Below are 21,194 nucleotides of genomic sequence, written 5' to 3'. Positions count from 1 at the left end.
TCTCTCACACTCATCTGGCGACTCGTTAGAGAAGTCCTGAGCCGACGTGAGTGAAGCACTGCGTTATGTATGTGACAGTGTGTGGCGTGGGGAAAAAAACGCAGAAGTTGAAACGATGCTACAAACATCGGTTTTAAAGTTGGAGCTTCTTGTTTTGCTTTGCGAACATGTTGTCCATCCTTTTCCGTGTCTGTCTCTGTCCTTCTCTCACTCTCTTGGCTTGTATCTGTCACCTATGAAGAAACGGGTAACCATGGTAACCTACCGGTTCTCTCCCATCCATGGCCTCCATCCACAACCTGCGGTCTTCTTCTGACAAAGCCTGCATGGTGATCACTCCCGGCCTTCACACACACACACACACACACACACACACAGTAAAATTGTTTTTACTGGAAAACACTTCATTTGAAAGGCTTGTTACTCACTCATGATAAACACAGTTATATAGAAGGATTTCACACTTTTTCAAAAGCAGAGCATATTCATTTGTGGGTGCCAGAAGGATGACAACACTTCTGCTTTCCAGTAAATCAGACAACCCACAGCTCAGATCCGATTTTTACAATACTAGAGTACAGCCTGAAAATTCACCAGCTAATGACAATTCATTGGACTATATAAGCAGCGAAGGTAAATCCTCATGATAGAGGCAACAGTCATTGTCCACACACTCACCACAGACACACACAGCCTCATTAGCCATGTCCATCCACAGCTTTCTACAAGTTCCCAATCAGTCCTATACAGTCACCCTGTCAGTGGTGACACATTCCCCCTGAGCTGTTACCACCACAGCGCGAAAGCCACAACCCATCCAGCCCAATCTACACATCGTCATTCAATCGCTACACGCCGCCCAACACACAATCACACAACTCCAGACACATTCAAATGAGCATGCACAGGCACATTGAGGGGTCTGAGTTCAACTTAGTCCAGACATCTGCCATCCTAATTAACCAGAATCATGTAGCTGTCTCTGTTATGTAGATGAGACGGAGTTGTTCATTGAAAGCGACATTGTTTGAACAATGAATGAAGTGCTTAATATGACACGAGATGAAATGGTGATGCCTGCAGGTTAATTTGCAAAATGTTCTTACATAACTAGAATAAAAATATGATGAAAAACATAAATAGGTGCAGGAATTTGATATTGTGTTTGTATGCAACTGTGTGTATTGTTATGAATGATGAACATGAATCAATCATTGGAAATATTAAGAGTGTATGGATTATTTTTCTCACAAAATCCAACAGATTTTAGTATTTATCTAAAATTATTATCTCAGAGTACTCTAACAAACGGGACTCTATATTCCCAGTGGTCGGGATATTGGCAGGTTTTGATCTGATCATCTGAAGTAAACCTGCTCCAGAGCGAGTTAGCCGCGGTGTACAAGTTAACTTTGTGATCCATCCCACCACCAGGGAAAATGTCTTGTTTGCTTTACAACTCCTTTTTACCACTCTAAAGACAAACAAAAACAAACTACTACTTGCCAAACTCCGGTATTATAAATAAAGACTCAATGGGAGCACATTAAATGAGAAGATGAGAGGATGACGAACTGATTTGTTAGAGGAAGGTTGACGTTGTGGAGGAGTAGGTAGGAAGGGGGGAGGGAAAGGTGGAGGAGGTAGAGGAAAGGGAAGCGCCACAGGGGGCTGAATCTGAGAGGACAAACAACCTTAATGTCCTATCTTCAAGTTCACATCAACTGAGCAGCACCCTCGTGTGTCTGTTAGCTGTAATTACACCCTGCAAAACACATGCTAATCACTGAGATGGACAAAAAGCAAAACATTGGAAGTGCAGTAAAGACAGATTTTGAGCCCAGTTCTTATTTGAAAAAGAGACACATGCAGTCCGATTGCACACTAACCTGTCCACAGCCTCCACGTCAAAACAGAACCTCTTCTCTATCGAGTCCGTCTTCCTCCGAATGCACGACTTGAGGATGAAGCTCTCCTCCTCTCCCTGACAGACAGAGAAAGAGAGAAAACGTAATTATAGTACATTAGTACAACAACACCATGGATGACAGATGGTGGTTGATATTTTTCTTGGATAAGAGTGAGAACTTGGTCAGATTTTAGAGTTAAGATTGTTTTTAACATAAAGGGCTCACTGTCCTTCCTCTCGTGTTGGAGAACTGAAGCTATGGTATTTCAAACTTTCTTAACTTCCAGTTGCAGGAACTTTGAGACAATTTTGGACAAACAACTCACAGAGTGAGCAATGACACAAACCACTGCAGGAACTGACTTAAGAAATCAGCTTGCAACAGGAAAATATGTACAAATAGGAACTAAGGGACTAATGTGGTGCAGTACCGTCTTGCAGTTTTCTAAGCAACTGAAAGGATTTCAGTATCAGAAAAAAACAGTATGTAAAACAAATGTTATGAGTCAGCAATTTCTAGATATGTGCAGGTTCAAAACATGTGGAACTTTGTGCATGCGTGTCATTTTTTTTTTTTTTTTTTTTTTTTTTAAAGATACTGTGTACTAAAGCACCCCATGCAGGTTAGATTCTCATACTATAAAAGCCGGATCTAATTTCATCATCTTGACCTATTCTTTTGTTTCGGTCCAGTCCCATTCCCCTGTATCTACTATTTTGGCTTTTAGATCTTTGCATTCTATTCTCTCATTACATCCCCGCTTGTCTTCCTGTCTCTTCACGCCTTCCTGCCTGAAAACAGGCCTGAACTTCAGGCTGCATCAGCTGTAGGTTGTTCAGTTTGTAAGTGGAAATTGATAAGAGGACTTTGAGAAAACAGTTGGTGCTGTTGTTAAAGAAATTGTTATCTCTCGCTTGTCCAACCAGTGTCTCCCTGTGTGACTGTACACGGGTGTGAAGTGGCACCATGCAACAAAAGCATTCTCAATCTTGATAATGGGGGACTGACACACAATTTAACATTTTATGATGATAATCTAAAAGAGCTGAACAGTTTTCTGTAGTCACTGTAGCGTTCTCTCATGTACTGGGAATCACATTAAAATACACCCCAACAAACAAGAAGGGCCTGTTGTGCTCAGCAGTGAGCAGAATGTGTTTATGAACAAGGAAAAGCAACCCAGAGTAATGAACTAGACTGCAACTGCAAATCGGACAACATGACAATAAGCTGAAAAGTGTGTGTGTTTGTCTCCATTGAGGGTCTGTGTGTGACTGTATTTTTTAACTCTGTATTTTGCCCTCTACTTCAAAAATCTATGCAACTCTCGTGTTTCGTTAACATACAGATATACAGCAGATAGCTCGACCAAAAGATAGCCTGGGTGTTCGGAACATTGAATGGCCTGAGCTACTCACCATTTTGCCCCCTGATTTAGGGTCAAACAGGACAATGGTGATCCTCTTAGGCTCACGATGGTACGTACAGTAATACTTCACCCAGGTAGATACAAATGAGCCTGAGGGGAAAAAGAAACAGAAAGGTAGAGAGGAGGTTAAAAACAAAAACACAGGAAACAAGAGCAGTAAAGGGAAAAAGGTTGATGTCAAATGGTCAAGAGAAAAAAAAGACAGCGGCAAGAGGGGGAGACAGGGTTACAACAACAACAAAAAAGGATGAGTCCTAGTTAGGCTTCTTTAAGTGCTATGTAACCATGGTAGCCGCAAGTGGACAGAGCTGCCGTCACGTCGCCAACAGATCAGACTTGACTTTGATAACCATTGGTTAATTACGGTTTGTTTGTTCTTCTGCTCTGACACAAGCACTAACATGTACATACTGTACTGAGATACACACACACACACACACACACACACACACGTTGTTAGTTGCTGCTGGATTGTATCCTTATTGTAAGATGTAACAGAGGCTGATACGTACGCTTCTCCTGCACAAACAGGTATCCCTCCATGGTGTGCTGGCTGACACTCTTGTGCTCGTGTGGATTCTCTTTCATCTTCCTCATCAGACTCTCCACCTCCGACCGTGTGCTCTCAAAGCGGTTCCTTGTCTGTCAACAGAAGCACGGAGGAGCACAGACCTTTCATTAAATGTTCTGATCCCGTTCGACTTATAAGAAGAGCAGGACTTTATTAGCGCAGAATAAAAACAAGAAATGGCCTGTTCAAACTCCTTTTTTTGAACTGAGATTTTGAGTGTCCTTTTGGTCACAAATGTTATTTGCAGATCGGGTAACCGACCTTTGAATTCCTCTTCGCCTGCATGCCTTTGACATTTAGAGGATTACTTCTTCCTAGACTTCCCCCAGGACTGTCTGTACTAATAAGGCTGACCAAGTAGACTTTAAATGCGGATGACCTTTGAACTTTTAACATTAATGCTTCTGTTTTTATGATTTGGGAATTACACCTCAAATATATATCTATCAAAAAAAAAAAAGAAGTGCCTCCAGACTTTTAGATGCACAGCTCATTAGAGCTCTCTGCTGCCAATTCTTACTGAACATTGATGGACAGACACAGATAAAACACAAGTAAAGCTGCAATTGTTTTGTTTTGTCATTTCTGTTGCTTTATGCGTGTGTGTGTGTGCGTGCCCTTACATTCTGTATGCTGATGGTGAGATCAGTCTTGAAGTGGTTAAAGTCCTTTGCCAGCTCGTAGCCATGGTGATAGTAGGTGAACAGGCCTTGAAGAAAGGCCAAAAGCTGAGGGAAACAAAAACAGCCAGAAGGTGAGGGTGAAAAATGAGAAAGAAGAAAGGACGAAGATGACAACATTTCCTTCAGCATGTACCACTGGAGTGCCGTCAGGCGAGGCCCTGAAACTTCCAAACCGCTGTTTGCCTGCAACAGACGACTGAGAATGTACTGAGCATCTGGTGTGCTCGGACATTTCAAAGTGAGTGAATGTAATACAGAGCATGTGTGCTTAGACTCTTTGGGGAAAAAAGAGTAGTTTAAAAAATAGGCGTATTAAAAGAAAAAGAAAAAAAACAAGTGTCTTACTGGCTCCACAAAGTCAAACATCTTCCTCTCTTGGACCTCCTGCACCTTGAAGACGTACTCCAGAGAGACCTCGTAGAAATGCTGCCTTACATTATCTACCTGGTTGTCCGCCTACAGGAAAAATACGTGAGATTTGACTAATCGTGCGGTAGACAGGAGAGAGATGTAAACTCAGACACCGCGCATTACCTCATGTAGATGTGACTCTTTCTTCCTCGCTGAAAGGCTGAGGTGCTTCTCCAGTACTGCACAATACTTCTCTGTCTCTTTGTCATATTTCTTTTTGGCTTCCTGTCAAAGATAAAACCACAAAAATAACTGTTTTAGTTGGGAGACAAGCATAATAATTAAGCCTTCTGTCGGCTAACTCAACTTCTGTCTTGAGAAATATCTTATTTATAAACCATTTATTCTAATTTCCTTCATATCATCGTGGTATCTATCTTCATCAGTGACTACTATTTGTAATCAACCTGACCTACAGGTTTTGAGAACAGAGAGCAAAGCAGCCTTCATGTAATGTGGAATTCTTTTTGCTTTCACATCGTATTTTCCAAATTTGAGGGAGTCCGGCATGACATCTTTCCTCCGGGGAGCACAGCTGGTTATAAACAACAGACTGTCTCCTCAGAAGTGAGATCACTGACATAAGAGAGAGACACGCTGGATGATAAACCAGGGACAGATAGTGCAGGGTGTGGATTTCTGGACTGAAAAACAATACAGAGAATAACTGAAGAGACTCCAAGGAAAAAAACGCACACCAGTTGTTTCTTTTCTGAACATGTTCAGTTGGTTGTCTTTATCAGTCACAACAAATTCGTGTGCGTTGAAGAGGGGAGATATGGATATCAGTATAGAGAGACAGAACGGTAAACTTGATGGGAGAAGTGAACTCATAAACAGAGGAGCGGCAGATCAGGGTGGGTCTCCTTCTGTCAGAGAGGCCCTGTGGTGTTATTACTGTACATCTGTCCCGGCCTGTTAATGTTATTATTTCTTCACCCCAAATTCATAGCATGACCAGGCTGGAGCTCCAGGAAGAACAGACATAGGATCAGAATATTTGATGCTTGGGGATATACAGGCAAACTTTGTCATGTATTCACACATTTATGTATTTTACTATGTAAAACACTATGTATGTACTCAATGACTTTTTATCATGATTTTGTAAAGTACTCGAGTGCAAATATAATAAGTCAATAAATGTATTATTTGATTCATAGATAATTGATCGATTATGCATTAAAGGCTCATATGATTTTGCTGTTTTGCAGATTTTGTAGATTCTCAATCTCAAATATGAATCTTTGCTGCTTCTGTTTTATATGACTTTTGGGGATCCAAATAGAAATAATCCATTAAAACATAGTAAATTGTGGTGTTTTCGACTATCAACAGACATTTTACTTTTACCTAATTCAAATAAGTGAAATAAAAACAATACGAAGTGAAAATGATGATGAAAATAAAAGTTAGTAATGCCAGTAAAACTAGTATCCATTCTTGCTATTAATTACAGGTTCATCCAAATATCTCATGTGGAACCCAAATAGTTTCTGTTTACTGATCACATTTAATTTTCATCCAAATGTTACTAATGCTGGAATGGGTAATATAATAATATGGCGTACAGTATGCAGTAAAATGATTGCTATTCATTGCCAATCCAGTTTCAACAACAGGTCAAGTCCTCTGAGCCAAAGGAGGAATAGACAGCAGCTGCAGAACGCATCAGAAATGATGAATGCTCCTCTAAATAACAAGGCCTCTGTTTAACGTCTGCCTCTTTGATTTTTCATGTTCTCTGTGGAAATCACGTCTGAAATGACTGCTGCTGCAACCTCCTTCGACGTGTCCCTCGATAGGGCTCTTATGACACATTTCCTGAAGGAAGCTTGATTGTCTGACTTGTTTTGTGACAAGAATATGTGTATACAAAGCATATTACATAGCCAGTGTAAATGTCATGTTCTATATCAATCTAATCACTGTTCTTTATTGTTTTATTACCAAAAGTTAAAAAGGCATTTCATTTCAACTTATTTATATATCCTCATCCAGCAGGTGGCGATGTCTTCACAGTATGATAACAGTTGTTTTTTTTCATCCTCTCTCTGGTGTGCAAAGTAATGAAATGATTTGATAAAGGATCATGCCCTGCCACTGGATTGATTCATCACAGGTACGATCAAGTTAGACTCCACACTGCACTGCTCTGCCATGCCAGCAATTACTCAGAGGTCCCACTGAAACATGAAGCCAACAATACATCATCACTCCCTGTCTCTGCACACAGCACATGGGCAGGGCACTCCTTGTAAACATTCACTTCATTGATGCATTTAGTTCCTTAGCAAAGAATACATATATAGACAGTACTTTATTATTGAACACATCCTGAGCAGAGGCTGCATCTGTCATCTTGCATTGGGCTAAAACTAAATAAACCTATGACGGAGGGCTAAGTGATCCCAGATCTCATCCGATTGTCAAACTTTAGGGGCTCAAACTAAATGAACTGTTATTCTGACTTATATTCGTAAGGGAATCTCAGACACACACATTTTAAAATCATCTCCAGCCCTGCAGTTACAAGCAAAAATGACATTAATGTATGACACAATATTTAATGATTGAGTATGGTTATCCCCAAGATCATTGCAGCAGCTGATCTTTTCAGTGTTTATGTCAAGTGTTTTTATTCAGACCTGATTCTATCATTGTTTCAGTAGTGATGTATTAGTTTGTACACAAACATTGGCCTTGTATTACCAGCACTGATCCCTTTGGTCTTGTGTATGCAGGGATTTACTTGTGCCATCTATTTCTGAGACATTCTTGCTGCAATAATTTGATTAAGGAGAATTCCTGGGTGAATAAGATTAGAACCTGGACTTGAGTTCTCTTTAAATAAACTGAAATGTGCACCGTAAACATATTTATATTATTCTTCACCCGTTCATTGTGTGATCAAGAAAAAACCTACCATTGAAGAGAGCCTCTAGCTCCGGAGCCTTTAGGACAAGGTGAAACTGTGCTAGGCGAAGATATTACCAGTTATTTTAGGGTTAAACTAGGATTAGTGAATCTCTGACGATGACCTATTGGCGCAGATTACGTGAACACTTCTTAATCTGACCACCATGTGAAAATCAGACAATGACCTGCTATAAAGGCATGGATTAGTAGACGATGCACTGATAGCATGCTTCATACTGAATGTATCAGGACCCCTGCGGCTACTCGTCTCGTTCCTATGGCTAATGAAAGCGTGGCGTAAGTGCGCCATGACCTGCTGTAAAGAGATTATAAACATTGAAACATGGCGTATTTAGTACACAAGGGCAAGGGATTATCCAAAACTGTCTAGTACAGTGCTTATTCTTGAATTATTATTCTTGAAAGTGTTGTAGTTTGTTGTTATAATGCAAAAAAAAAAAGTAAAATGAACTTCATATCTATAAAGAATGTTTTGAGAACAGCCTTTTAAGTTTCCATCCCTTTCTGTACACTCAGTCAAGGAACCAGACAGTTACACATGCTGAGCCACTAAAATGACACCAGCCATGCCCTGAGGGAGCCCTGCTGCCCTATGAGACCCCCCCCCCCCCACCCCCCCAGGGGGAATCAGTGATTTATGTCAGCATTATGTATTCCTCTAATCTCCTATCCAGGTCAGTTCGTGATGGTTCTGGCCTTGACAGACACTAATCATGGAAGAGGAGGGTGACCCTGAGACATGCAGTTAATATGCTGTGTTTGTATTGACGCCGCAACCTTTTTATTACAAACATGCTTCAAAAGGACTTATTTCAAGGCCAGCGTGTTGTCGTGCTGTGCAAAAACCTGAGTGAGAATTTCATGAAGAAATTTTTAAAAAGACCAGTCATGTTAAATTGTCATTTGAACTGTGATGTAGGAAAATCATTGTGTCATAAATATACTGTACTTCTATCTGATTTTAGTATTGGGCTGCTATGATTGTCTATCATCTATAATTTTATTCTCAAATCTTTGCTCCTGATAAAGTTCTGCCAGAGGAAATATACTTTATTTGGTTATCAACATAAAATTATGGAATATTAATTCATGATCATTCTATGTAAAACAGAAAGCCACATTGTAAAAAAATGCAGAAGTATTCAAAAATGATTAGCCATACACACAATATAGCACTATTTCCTATTAACACTCAAGGTATTAGTTTAATTTTCAAATGTGTTAAAACGGCCAGGTAAGCAATAGACAAAGAAAATTAAACTAGGATACCGAAACTACAAACTATATGAATCATTTTACCTTGATATCAAGATAAAACAAACTCTCCAGTATTTGAAAATCAGAAAAAAATGCAGTAATGCCAACAAGGTGAAAGAGATGTGAAGCTGTTACTCAAACTACAAATGATGTTTAGTCATCATTATTAACTTCTGTATATTATTCCCAACTGTATGTTTTGAGTACGTGCTGTGTCTGCCAGGGTCTATCCGACAGCAGGGTTTTATTGATTTAGGCTTCACCACCAGCATACATGTATCAATACTAATCCACAGCACGTGTATAGTGAAAGTGATTTCTGTCACCAGTCGTGTGGCTGTGTGCCATCGCTTTTCTTACCTTGGCTGCACTGATCTGCTCTTTCCTGAACCGCTCCAGTGGCATAATCAACACATCATTGGCATTCTCAATCTAGGGGCAGGCACGCACACACACACACACACACACACACACACACAAATTTAATATCACATACTAGGAAGTATTAATTTTTACTAGCTTCTTTTACATTCTTATCATTACTTGTATCATTTACTCTGTGCAAACCGTTTGACCCGCTCTGTCAGAATCTGCTGCACCAGTTGCCATGGTCACAGTAACACTACAAAATGCTGAAGCTTAGCAGCCAAAGCCTGTTTGTAAACAGCATTTTGATGCCATATCCCAGCTGCCAATCATTTTCTAAAGCGTCTCAGTTTATAATAAAGTGGAGAATGAGAGAAATTCCACTCTCTCTCATTAATAAATATCATACAAAATATAGTTAGTTAGCGCACTCACCATCCGTGTCCTCTCATCCTCCAGGTTCTGTAGGACGGCTGCAAACTCCTGAAGCGACTTGGCTACAGATAGTCATGTTGACATTAAGAACACAAGGAGGGAGAGAGGAGAAGAGTTGTTACTTTTAATGGTGATAAAGAGACACAGCACAGGCAAACAGAAACGGAGAGAATAAAGTCGGCGTGAAGTAGCGGGGATGAAGGTGCTTTGTTTCTGTTCGTCAACATCTTAGAAAGTTTTCTAAAACTCATGACACAGCAGAGTAATTAACTGGAAATGAAACCACAATTTTAGAGTGTTTGTTTCTATGGTGCTTTCACAGCGAACACAGCCCAGTGCTTGTTTCCCCGCTCGCTGGCAAGCAAGGCACGGCTACATTGTTTAGGTCAGAGTTTCCACTTCAATTGCCTCCGACCCCATCCAAAACTACACACACACACACACACACGCACGCACGCGCGCACACACACACACACACACACACACACACACACACACACGCACACACACACGCACATGCACGCTGCTCTTCAGACACAGAGTACACTTAGTGTAGAGTGCATACTGAACATGTGCAGGGTATGCAATATGCACTGGCATGTAAAACAAATCACATGTATTTAAAAAAAAAAAAAAAAAGAGTGAAAATCAAGTTTATTCCTCAGTCATCACAAAACAAAACACTTGAACATCTTCAACTTTGATGTTAGTCAACATCAGACTTCACGTTATGAGATTTTCGAAGTCACGGAACTGAGATTCAAAAATAAAAGGAAAGAATTTGAGTAGAAAATGATTGATGCATTAAAAACAGCAAAAAAAAAAACAACCTCAATTAATACAGTCAAATCTTTCAGTAAAACATCTGAGAACAATCATGAAGAATAATAAGAGTATAATATTAGGATATTAGTGACCAAAATCAAACAGAGGCTATCTTTCTGCTATTTTTGCTCGATGAGGAGCCAGGTTTTTTTTCCAAATTTAACAAAGACTAAAATTCTCCTGAACCTGATATGTTGTAGATCAGTTTGGCCCTTATAAAACCCTCATTGTATCAGAGAGAAGAAAATCTGTTTCGACACGAGTATGAGTATGACTATCCTAAAAAATAACAATGCTGCGGTGCAGCCCAGTTGAGCAGCAAGCTGTTCAGGAGCGATGGCTGGGGATGGTTAAACAACAGTAGTGGGTGAGTCAGATCAGTGACGAGCTGCAGCATGAGAGGGTGTGGCGGCCGCACGCCCTCTCATGACACAGCAGGCCGCCCGGACAGCAAACGGCCCCGATGACTTCATGAAATGAATGGTTACATTCTACACCAATATTAAAAAATTTTAAACATATTCGTATCAAGTTTGGGTTTGCATTAACTTTACAGCACTAGCTCGAAGGAGGGAGTAGCTAAGGATCAGAATACAGCAACAGTCACTTTAAAGAAAAGGCGTGGTTACTACTGAGGACGTTTTAATTGGGACCATATGTCAATTATTTATTAAGCTTTTATTACAAAGAAAAAGCTGAACTCTAACAATGTAAAGTAAACTGTAGATCTTGTGTTATTTGCACAACAGAATGAATTATTCTTGATGACATTCATCGCACACACTAAACTTTGATATTAAAAAAAGATAAAAAAAAGCGTCTTCAGAACAGACGCATAATTTGAGACTCACTGGCTTCCTGTACAGCAGCACTGAAAATCCAGCTGGCCTTTAAATCAGTGCTGATATGACTGCTCTATTCCAGTGACTAAATGACACAGCTTTGTCTACAGTCTATTTAGAGGCTTTCTTCATCTGGTACAGTGAGTGTATTGGATTCCATATCAGCACACTCACCTATGCATATCTCATCATCCGTCTCAGCATCGCCAATACACTGGAATTTGAACTCATTGAGAGAGTCAGCAAACTTCCTCTTCGCTGTTGACAGACCTGAGAGATTGGAAAGAAAAGACAAATCGGCAGTTAGGATTCATTCATGTTTCATTTTATTTTACCTGTGAGGACACTTCAGTGCTTTCTTAGTAAAAATCCATATTTCATGTTATTCTGTAAAACCCTATAACTATTGAACTACAAAGTATAAAGACTTCAAGACAGCATCACATTCTTTAAATGTTGGTGACCTGGCCTAAAAACCTGAAATAAATCATCGTGCATTATGTTCTGATTATGGTTTTCATGCAGTTCCTGAAAGTGAGAGTGAGTGGAAAAAGCCTACAGGCGGATACTGTGAGTGAGTCCCCTGTGGCGTTAGCGATGAAGGTTGACAGCACTTAACATTTGTATGAAGGTTTGTGTGTCTGCACATGTGTGATTGTGCTAAAAAGTGCAAAAAGTTCCATGAAGTGTTCGTCACATTAGCCGAGCGAGGAAGTGAAAAGCCTCGGACAGTTGGACGCCTTTCAAATAATATATGAGGCACTAAGAGCTCCTGGGAAACAGACACTCGCAGCAATTTTGGCTTCCACTGTATTCAAACTCGAGGCAGGGTCACCTTCACTACAACATTTCCTGTTGCTGGGCTGGCCGAGGTCAGTCACACACAAAAGATCAGAACAAACGAGGGGAAGGATAAAGAGGAACACACAAAAAGAGACACGCTTTGCATTAGCGACTTTCTTTCAAAACCACATGTTGAGGAACAACACACTGTAACCAAGCATACTATCCTGAAACTGACAGAACGAATCAAGTAGTTCCAGTCATTTAAAAATAATTAACATTTTATATGAATGTTTGGGGGATACCAACTGTTCCTTTACTGCCTTGGTCAAATTAGAAAGAGAAAGACTTATAACAAGAGAAACAGTATGATGTGGTCAGCCCCAGTTTTCCAGAGGGGGGGACGGACAGACTCTGTATAAAAGCTACGGAAACAAATGTGAATTTCTGTGGCGTTTTGTACAGTTTGGATAGATATTCAAACGAAATCCAGACAAGGATGCAGAGGAAGAGACAGACAAGAGAGGACAGATCAAGAGTTTCATTGAAAGACAGATGGGAGTCAGGGAAAGGACAGTGAGTGTCGGGAGAGAAGACAGACAGAGAGTAATTGGCCATGTTCATGTAAATACCACAGGTCCTCCACACAGATCTGTGCAGCTTGCCAGTCGGAGAAATGAAACACAGGCCAAGCAGCTCCTGCATGAGCTGCCAGAAACACACACACACACACACACACATCCACACACACCGCATTCTCTCCCGGGACCGACTCAGAAAAGCATTGTAGGATGTCAGTGAGCAGTGAATCACAGTGGCTCTATCATCTAAATAAGTATGACCAAAATGAGACCACACTCCAAACTTGAAAGATAAACTGCGGTTTTATAGTGCCAGTCAGTGTCCAGTACAGAAAAAATATATACTTTAAGTCTTCCAGTAGTCTCCCGTATCTTGTCACATTTCAAAACAATTGTAGGTTGTGACATGTTATGGTGAAAACTCTAGCAAACTTGCAAGGGCAAAACAAAACAAAACAAAACTAGCTAGATACCAATCAAATGGATTGGTCTGAAAAATTATATAATGTTATAATTGGTTAGGCTAAGCTCGGGTGCAGCATTTAAGTGATTAAACACACTCTTTGTGGCTGGAAAATGACCATCTCTATAATCAGCAGCATTACATACTGCATTCACAAATGAGGCTGCACCGCCAACAGATTGTGATGTAACTGAGGTGTCCGTTTTCTATCACAAACTTTTCACCAACCTTTCATTTCCCTAACTTTTTTATTCCTTCTGCCTGGTGGCACAAGTCCATTATTTTCAACATGGGTGGCCTCAGTGGGAAACAAATTCAGCTCCGACAGTGGTGATGTCACGCCATGTGTACCCTGAGCTACACAGCACTGTATCTCTTTCTGCACCCTCACCCTCACCCTCACTTCTCAGCTCTCTTATTTTTGGCTGCCTCCTCCCTTCCCTCTCATTTCTCACTGCTACGTTTTCTCCTTCCTGCCACTGACAGCTCCTCTCAGCACCCTGTGAGTGAAACGTGCCCGTTGTTGTTCATTTCTTCACTCTGGCTCCAGCCATACTCCGTGTGCTCTCCTTCATAAACGTCGAAACAAACCACAGACCAAAGAGTAGAAAAACAGAAGGCTATCAAAAAAAATACAGCAGATACACTTACACATTCATACAGAATAATCATAATAATTGTATTTATATAGCACCTTTAAAAACAGAGTTTACAAAGTGCTCTACAGAGAAGCAAAGCATAGTCATACGTAACGTCAATACCGGTAAACATTTAAGAAAACAGGAGGCAAAAAAGACCATACCATAAAGGTAATGAATACGACGGAACCAAACAAATAACCAAAACGAGCAAATGGAATAGAAAACAAACAAATAAATAAATGAATAAAATAAGCAAACAAAAACAGGGGAACAAAAGAACTGCATAAAAGGACGTAAAAGGACGACATCACTTAAAAGCAATTCTATAAAAATGGGTTTTAAGAAGTGATTTAAAAGAAGTTAATGATTCTGCAAGCCTCATCTCCTCGGGTAGGTCGTTCCAAAGTCGAGGGGCCCTAATGGCAAAAGCACGGTGACCCTTTGATTTAAGTCTCGACTTTGGAACGGCCAGAAGGGCCCCACCGGAGGATCTAAGGCCGCGAGTTGGCTCATACGGGGCTAACATTTCAATAATGTAGCTCGGGGCCAGACCCAGGCGGGCCTTAAAAGTGATCAACAAAATTTTAAAATCAATTCTAAAACCGACCGGGAACCAGTGGAGAGAGGCCAGAACTGGAGTAATGTGATGTCGTCTGTTAAGACCTGTAAGAAGTCAGTTTAGGATTGCTCGTATATTCTAGTGTTTTTGGGGGAATAGTTCCACATACATTCACTTGTACTTTATTTGAATCAGATCAGCAAGCTACAGATTGAGGTTTTTTTTGTATTTGGTTGCAGGATATACTGTACATGTTTGCGTGTATGTACAGCAGTTTAGAAAGAGTTATGTCACCAACCCTGCTCGCTGCCTTCTGATCTACTGCGGTAACACCGGTGTGTGCAGACAGTTAGGCCTGAGTACCTAATAGAAAAATCATCAATTGCTACCAGGGCAAGAACAGGAAAATAAATGTAGCTGCTGAACCCCTAATAAAGATATTTCGGTGGTTTTGTGTTTAAGAGAGTTTTTCTAAGATGCAGTTACAGAATAAGGATTTTTATGGGAATCCTCATCATTTCAGCAACTGCATTTTCAAGGACTTCTGGTGGCTTCTGCTGTGTGTGGAGAAATTGGCCTGTGATTAATTTCTTCCCATGTAGCTTTTGAACATCCGTAGAGATGTTTCTGATCGTCTCGCCTCAAACATATTTAATGCTGACGTTGTATAAAGTGCTTCAAGATGGAATTTTCTTTTAATAGCCCATCACAAAGAGAGAGTCGTACTCGCTGCTGTAACAGCTACTATTACTAAAAATGTTATGCCTTCTTGTTCTTTTGCATTTTTTGCATCATCTCAGGAACTGTCAGTCGTATTGCGGAGAACAAAACCTGGAATGTTAGAAACCACATACAACTGGTTTTTTTAAACTGACACTTGTGCAAATATGTTCCTAAAATTACTCATTGCACAGGCACCTTTCTAAACTGTAAAATTAGAGAACCAGACAGAAATCACATCTTGAACTCTTGTACATTAGCTTAAAAAGAAACGGGGTGTCTAAAGTGGTTATATTTAACTTTGACATCTTCATATCTGTAGTTATAAACTGTCCCCATTGAGATTAGAAAACAGGAACTTAATTTTTTTTTTTTTTTTTTTTTTTTAATTACAAAAAACAGACCTGAGTATTGTCAGTTCGTAAAGTCGAGTCACGCATATCTATTCCTGTTCTTTATTTTTTGACTTTTTGTGTTATTATTTTAACATGGAACCTCATTCTGGATATGTTTTACGGGGTGTCTAATTGCATCATGAGGTAGTATATCCTACAAAATGGACTATGTAATATAAAAGGCTGATTTGTCCAGTCAGATGTGCTCAGTTTATTGCAATAATTCAGGACGGTAATTGATATCTGCTGCTGTGTGTGCTGAAATTATTATCATTACATTATTGTGCTTATTTGTACTTGTCAGTTACTTGACAGTGTTGCTTACATAATAATATGAATACTATGTGTATTGCCCCCCTATGACTCCCTTTCATTTTTAAAAAATGACTTCAGGTTTAATCATTTGAAACTGTGATGAAAACAAACGCACTCGTATGCCATTGAGTTTAGCTTACTGGCCCTTGGAGGTCGTTTCATTCCACATTTTTGGCGAACAGTGTGATGAGGTTACATCATTATTTTCTGGCTCATATGTGTAGATACATCATGTGTGCAATAGCTCTCCCTTTAGAAATCTTCTCGATAGATACGCACTTGGACACATTTGAACGCACATGAACACGCCATACATTTGTGAATCTGTGCACTCATATGCACTCGTACACACACACACACGCGCACACACACACACATACACACACACGCACACACACGCACGCACACACACACAGCAGCTTACAGCAGGGGTCTCAGCTCACTCAAACCATGTTTTCAAATCAAAACCACATTGTTGGCCGATATGATTCTGTAAAATCTTGCCAACACAAATGAATTACTATAAAACAAAGAAAGAATCACATGCCACAACAAGTACATTGTCCAGAGAAGCTTTCCTGCAAGAGAAGGTCGACTTACAGATGTAGGAGGCAGTGATGTTTTACCATTTATGGTATAATTTTTAATGCAGTGACTCACATGGTCAAGGTTAAAAGATAGTTGGCCAGTGTCTGTGATGACCAATTAGAAATAACACCAAAAGATGAGAAGTCAAAGAACCACATAACTGAGAGTCAGCGTTATAAGATTTGTATATTTTTTTTGCTTGATAGAACAAAGAAAAACTAAAGCAAGATATTTTTGTAACTTTGATCAAGTCAAATACAATAGCTGACCACGTGCTAAAAACTAAAGTGGTTATATTTAACTAGCTTTTGCCCATTTAGATAAATTGTCCCTCGAAATAAACCACCAAACAGAATTGAATTACATACCATGTTGTCCCTACTGCTACAGAAGGGTTCCATCATTGGTATAGCTGCGTAGGTCTGTTGTCAATGTGATAAAAATCAACCACTGGACAGAAAATATGTGAACTATTCTGAATATGCAAAATCAGATTTGCAGCTGAAACAAAAAAGACCCATTGTTGGGAGCTGTAAAATGCAGGATGCTTGCAGCAGACGGTGATCTGCTGTCACTGCTATTTAGTATTGTGTGTGTGTGTGTGTGTGTGTGTGTGTGTGTGTGTGTGTGTGTGTGTGTGTGTGTGTGCGTGCGTGCGTGTGTGCGTGTGCGTGTGCGCGTGCGCGTGCGCGTGTATGTCCAGGCAGGAAGGCCAGCAGAGGACAGTGACGACTAAAAATAAATGACCCTGTTGACTCTTGCCGCTCTGTCCTTTTCCCCTCTTCTTTCACACTTAGATGACAGAATTCCTTCCATGCTTCTCTTCTTCACTCCCTTCTGAGCTTATGACACCAACCAGTGGAACCACACAAATAACAATAGTCTTAACACACAAACTTGAGAAGTAATTGGCTTGTCGGGTCCTTTGCAACTGAAATTCCTGGCACGGCTTACCCAAGAGAACAATTCTGCTGTGTTTCAACCTCGCTTTCATTTTTGTAATTTTGGCCATCGTTTGTAGCAACACAAATATGGTTTAACTCCATAAATGAACTGCACAAATCTGGAAATGTGCTGACATCACCAAAGGTTTTGGCGAAAGATAGACTTGGTTAGAAAGATTATTTTTTTTTAAAAACTGTGTTAATCACACTTAATTGGAACAAAAATAAAGGTGAACAGTTAAATTATGACATGTGATGGTTCATCTTTGACTGACTATACACCTGCTGCAGTTGTGTGTGCAGTTTTCTTGTTCAATGAAGGATTATTAAATTTCAGGTGTATTTATTTTTAACCTCCACATAAAGTGGTTTAGGCAACACTCTGAGTCATAGTTCAGTGACTGAAAAAAAAAAATACAGGTGGAATGATGACCACTCCAAATTCACAAAACCTCTGTCTGGTTCTGAAGTATCACAAATATTTTTGTATCAGGTAGATCATTTCTTGAAAAGGACTTGCTTGTGATGGTGGCAAAGCCCGCGAGAAGAATCCCTTCAGCTCTAAATGGGCCTGTCACATGTTCGGTCCACGGTTTAACAATGACATTTGAAGGACAGTGACTTGGACACCGCTGGAATGTGGCGTCTTACTCCGAAAAACACGGGGAAACTCGCACACATACAGCACTGTAAGCCACACAAAAGGAATCTGTAATTAACCACAACCATGCCGCAGCACTACAACGGCTGCTATGTGCGTTAACTCACAAACACACATACACAGTCAAAAGAATGGGTCACTGTGATATCAACAGGATATCCAGCAGTAGCTTGAACTCTGCAGTAGCTTTGTTCCACAAGCATGTGAATAGAAATGCTATTCATCAAGTGGGACAAGTACACACACATACACACTCGCACCACACACACACACATACACATACACACTCGCACCACACACACATGCACACTATTCATCTGTGCAGACAAAGACAGATTTCAGTCTCCTCATCTAATTTGTTACATGACTCAGCAGCCAAGCAAGGAGAGGAATTTACAGACTCAATTATATAGTAAAAGATTGTGAAATCATACTACAGTGCAATATATATTATACCGTAATAGACTGGAATATTTTGGAAGAATAAGAGTTCAACTTGGGACACTTTTTTTTCAAGAAATGAATGACAGTGTAAATATTGCTTTGGTGATTGGCTCAAATCAATGTTAAAATGTGAATATAACAGTTGGCTTTGACTCTTCTATCATGGTGGTAAATAATTTCCTGTAAATCTGAACCGACATTTGAGACTGTATAGTATCCCATCATTTTGGAGATTTTGGCACAGCACTGTGTAGTACACTTCAAAAAACACACATCAGCATTTAGTGCTGAAATTACTAAACAATATGCGGTAAAATTAGGTTTTTAGACAACTTTGTATATGTAAATTCCCTCTAGAGATACGAGACACTGCTGCCAAATCCCAATAACTTTGACTCAAGATCTGACAACAAACTTGGTCACCCTTGGCCAAATGTCCTTGCTTTGTTGCATGGCAAGCTCTAAGAGGTTGCCTACATGGGGGTGTGTATGTGTACGTGTACCTGCATGTTATGAGGGCATACGTATGTTTACACAGTCACATTGTTGGGCTTTGCCTCTCTATTAAGGGACAATAAAACTATTGAAAACATAGATGATTAAACTTTATGGTAAAGGCTTAAGGTTAGATTTGGGATAAGGATTAGGCAAGTGCTCATTATGGTTTGGGTTAAAGTACATCTCCAGGAAATGAATGTAAGTCAGTGAGATGTCCCGTGTAGTGATGGGAACACAAAGCAGGGACAAACAAAAGGAAAATGATACAGGGAAGGTTGATATTGCCAAAATCAAATATGTCTGTGGCATCACAAATGTAATCCAGTTGTAGCTTTGTGAGTTCATATCTAACATAACATCTGTACATAGTCTTTCTTATTAAAAGAAATAAAGCAGGAATGGCTCGAGAGCAGCTTTTAAAACAAAAACATGCCCAGTGTAAGTGGTTGTTGAACATGAACCTTGGTACATGGGCAGGCTTTCCTGTTACACACAGCACACAAGGTCAGTTTGACATTTAGCAAAGAGAAAACACTACTTTCATGGCAACAACGAGCCACAGAAGCAGGGAAAGTGTCTGAGCAAGTGTAAAGGCGAGGAAGCGGAGATGGCTTTTTCAGGCGTTGTCATGGAGAATGCAGGCTGGGGGGGGGGGGGAAGCAGGGGTCAAAGGTCTCCTTTCGTCTGTCCACTCTGCTCCGTCAGCTTTATAGGAAGCTGACTGGGTAGGTGCCAATGACGCACAACATATACCAACTCATCCCTCTTATTTTGCCCACTGCAGAGCATATATGGGTGATTAAGGTCAAATCCGGACATGAACGTAGATCCTGTTACACATCCATATTTAAGACCCATCATCTGCCTGTAATACAATCCACCAACACAGCTGGAGAACAGTAGAAAAAAAAAAGCTCACCGCCGTCCAGTAATATTAAGTCTATACCATCTAATACCATGAGGGCTGCGTAAAGGGGGTTAATGTTTCGAGGTTAAAGGTGGATTATTAATCGCTGTGGAATCAAATCCATCCTCTTCAGTCATCGGAACATCGTGGCATTAATGGTGTTCATTTTATAGTTGGATTGAAAAACGGTATGCATGTGTTTATTATAAAATGAACAAAAAAGTCCATTTCAATGTTTTGTTATGACACAAGAAAAATCAAATCCAAGACCCCATCAACACTGTGTAAGTTTGGGTTGGAAGCAACAACAATAACGTCACCTCAGAGATCGAAAGACAGATTCTGAGATTGGCACCGAAATGGGGTGAAAGAGAGGAAAAACAGCTCATAGTTATATTTTATCTCATCACCTTCCAAGGGCTAAGCTGGCTGGCTGTACAGTAAATATGTCATCAGGACCGCGCCGCTGCCAAGATGCTCGAAACAACCTCCGGGCTGGGGCTAACTCTTTACACAACATCACATGCAGGAGACACATGCTGCACAGTATACAAGCATGCCAGCACACATGCACACATTCTAGGGCTAAATTAGATTTATTTTTTTCAACATTAAAATCATATGTCACTTTACTAACTTTACTAAGGCTGGGTATTGTCATTAATTTCCCAAATTGATTCCATTCTGATTCACAAGGTCCCGATTTGATTCAATTTCTATTTCACACTGATCTACACATATGTCCCAGGTGTACACGTGATTATGTCAAATCATTTATGAAAGTGCTCTGTAGTTTAAGATTCACAAAAGCAAAGATAAAGACCATTTATGACTTTTGACCATTTTATTAAATAACGTATGTGCAATTTTGATCTGCAAGTACTTCTTTTAACTTTTTTAAAAGGTACATAAAATCACTACTTGCAAAGTATTGACATCTATCAGAGGTAGACGTTGGTTAAGGATAAAGCGCAGCACTGTATTGGCCCCATCGCTCTACTTCCTGTGGCATGCTGACCACATATG

The 21,194-nt window shown here is 40.1% G+C and overlaps 1 protein-coding gene across 1 annotated transcript in view; it reads right to left on the bottom strand.

Moving 5' to 3' along the window:
• The window catches only part of LOC138196211 (rho GTPase-activating protein 26-like), a 76,078-nt gene that overhangs the window by 27,848 nt on the left and 27,036 nt on the right, over window positions 1-21,194 (bottom strand). The window contains exons 2-11 of the mRNA XM_069146041.1: window positions 11,844-11,939; window positions 10,003-10,064; window positions 9,562-9,633; window positions 5,128-5,229; window positions 4,939-5,049; window positions 4,534-4,638; window positions 3,852-3,981; window positions 3,329-3,429; window positions 1,890-1,984; window positions 266-344 (exon numbers count right to left, since the gene is read on the bottom strand). Coding sequence (XP_069002142.1) covers window positions 266-344; window positions 1,890-1,984; window positions 3,329-3,429; window positions 3,852-3,981; window positions 4,534-4,638; window positions 4,939-5,049; window positions 5,128-5,229; window positions 9,562-9,633; window positions 10,003-10,064; window positions 11,844-11,939 — 953 coding nt within the window. The remainder of the gene's footprint in view (window positions 1-265; window positions 345-1,889; window positions 1,985-3,328; window positions 3,430-3,851; window positions 3,982-4,533; window positions 4,639-4,938; window positions 5,050-5,127; window positions 5,230-9,561; window positions 9,634-10,002; window positions 10,065-11,843; window positions 11,940-21,194) is intronic.

The sequence above is a fragment of the Embiotoca jacksoni genome, unplaced genomic scaffold (genome assembly GCF_022577435.1).
Source record: "Embiotoca jacksoni isolate LCO1_2020_lvr unplaced genomic scaffold, fEmbJac1.0.p SCAF_13, whole genome shotgun sequence".
Taxonomy (NCBI): Eukaryota; Metazoa; Chordata; class Actinopteri; family Embiotocidae; genus Embiotoca; species Embiotoca jacksoni.
Note: the sequence above shows the minus strand (reverse complement) of the source record. Positions and strands in the feature narration are given on the sequence as shown.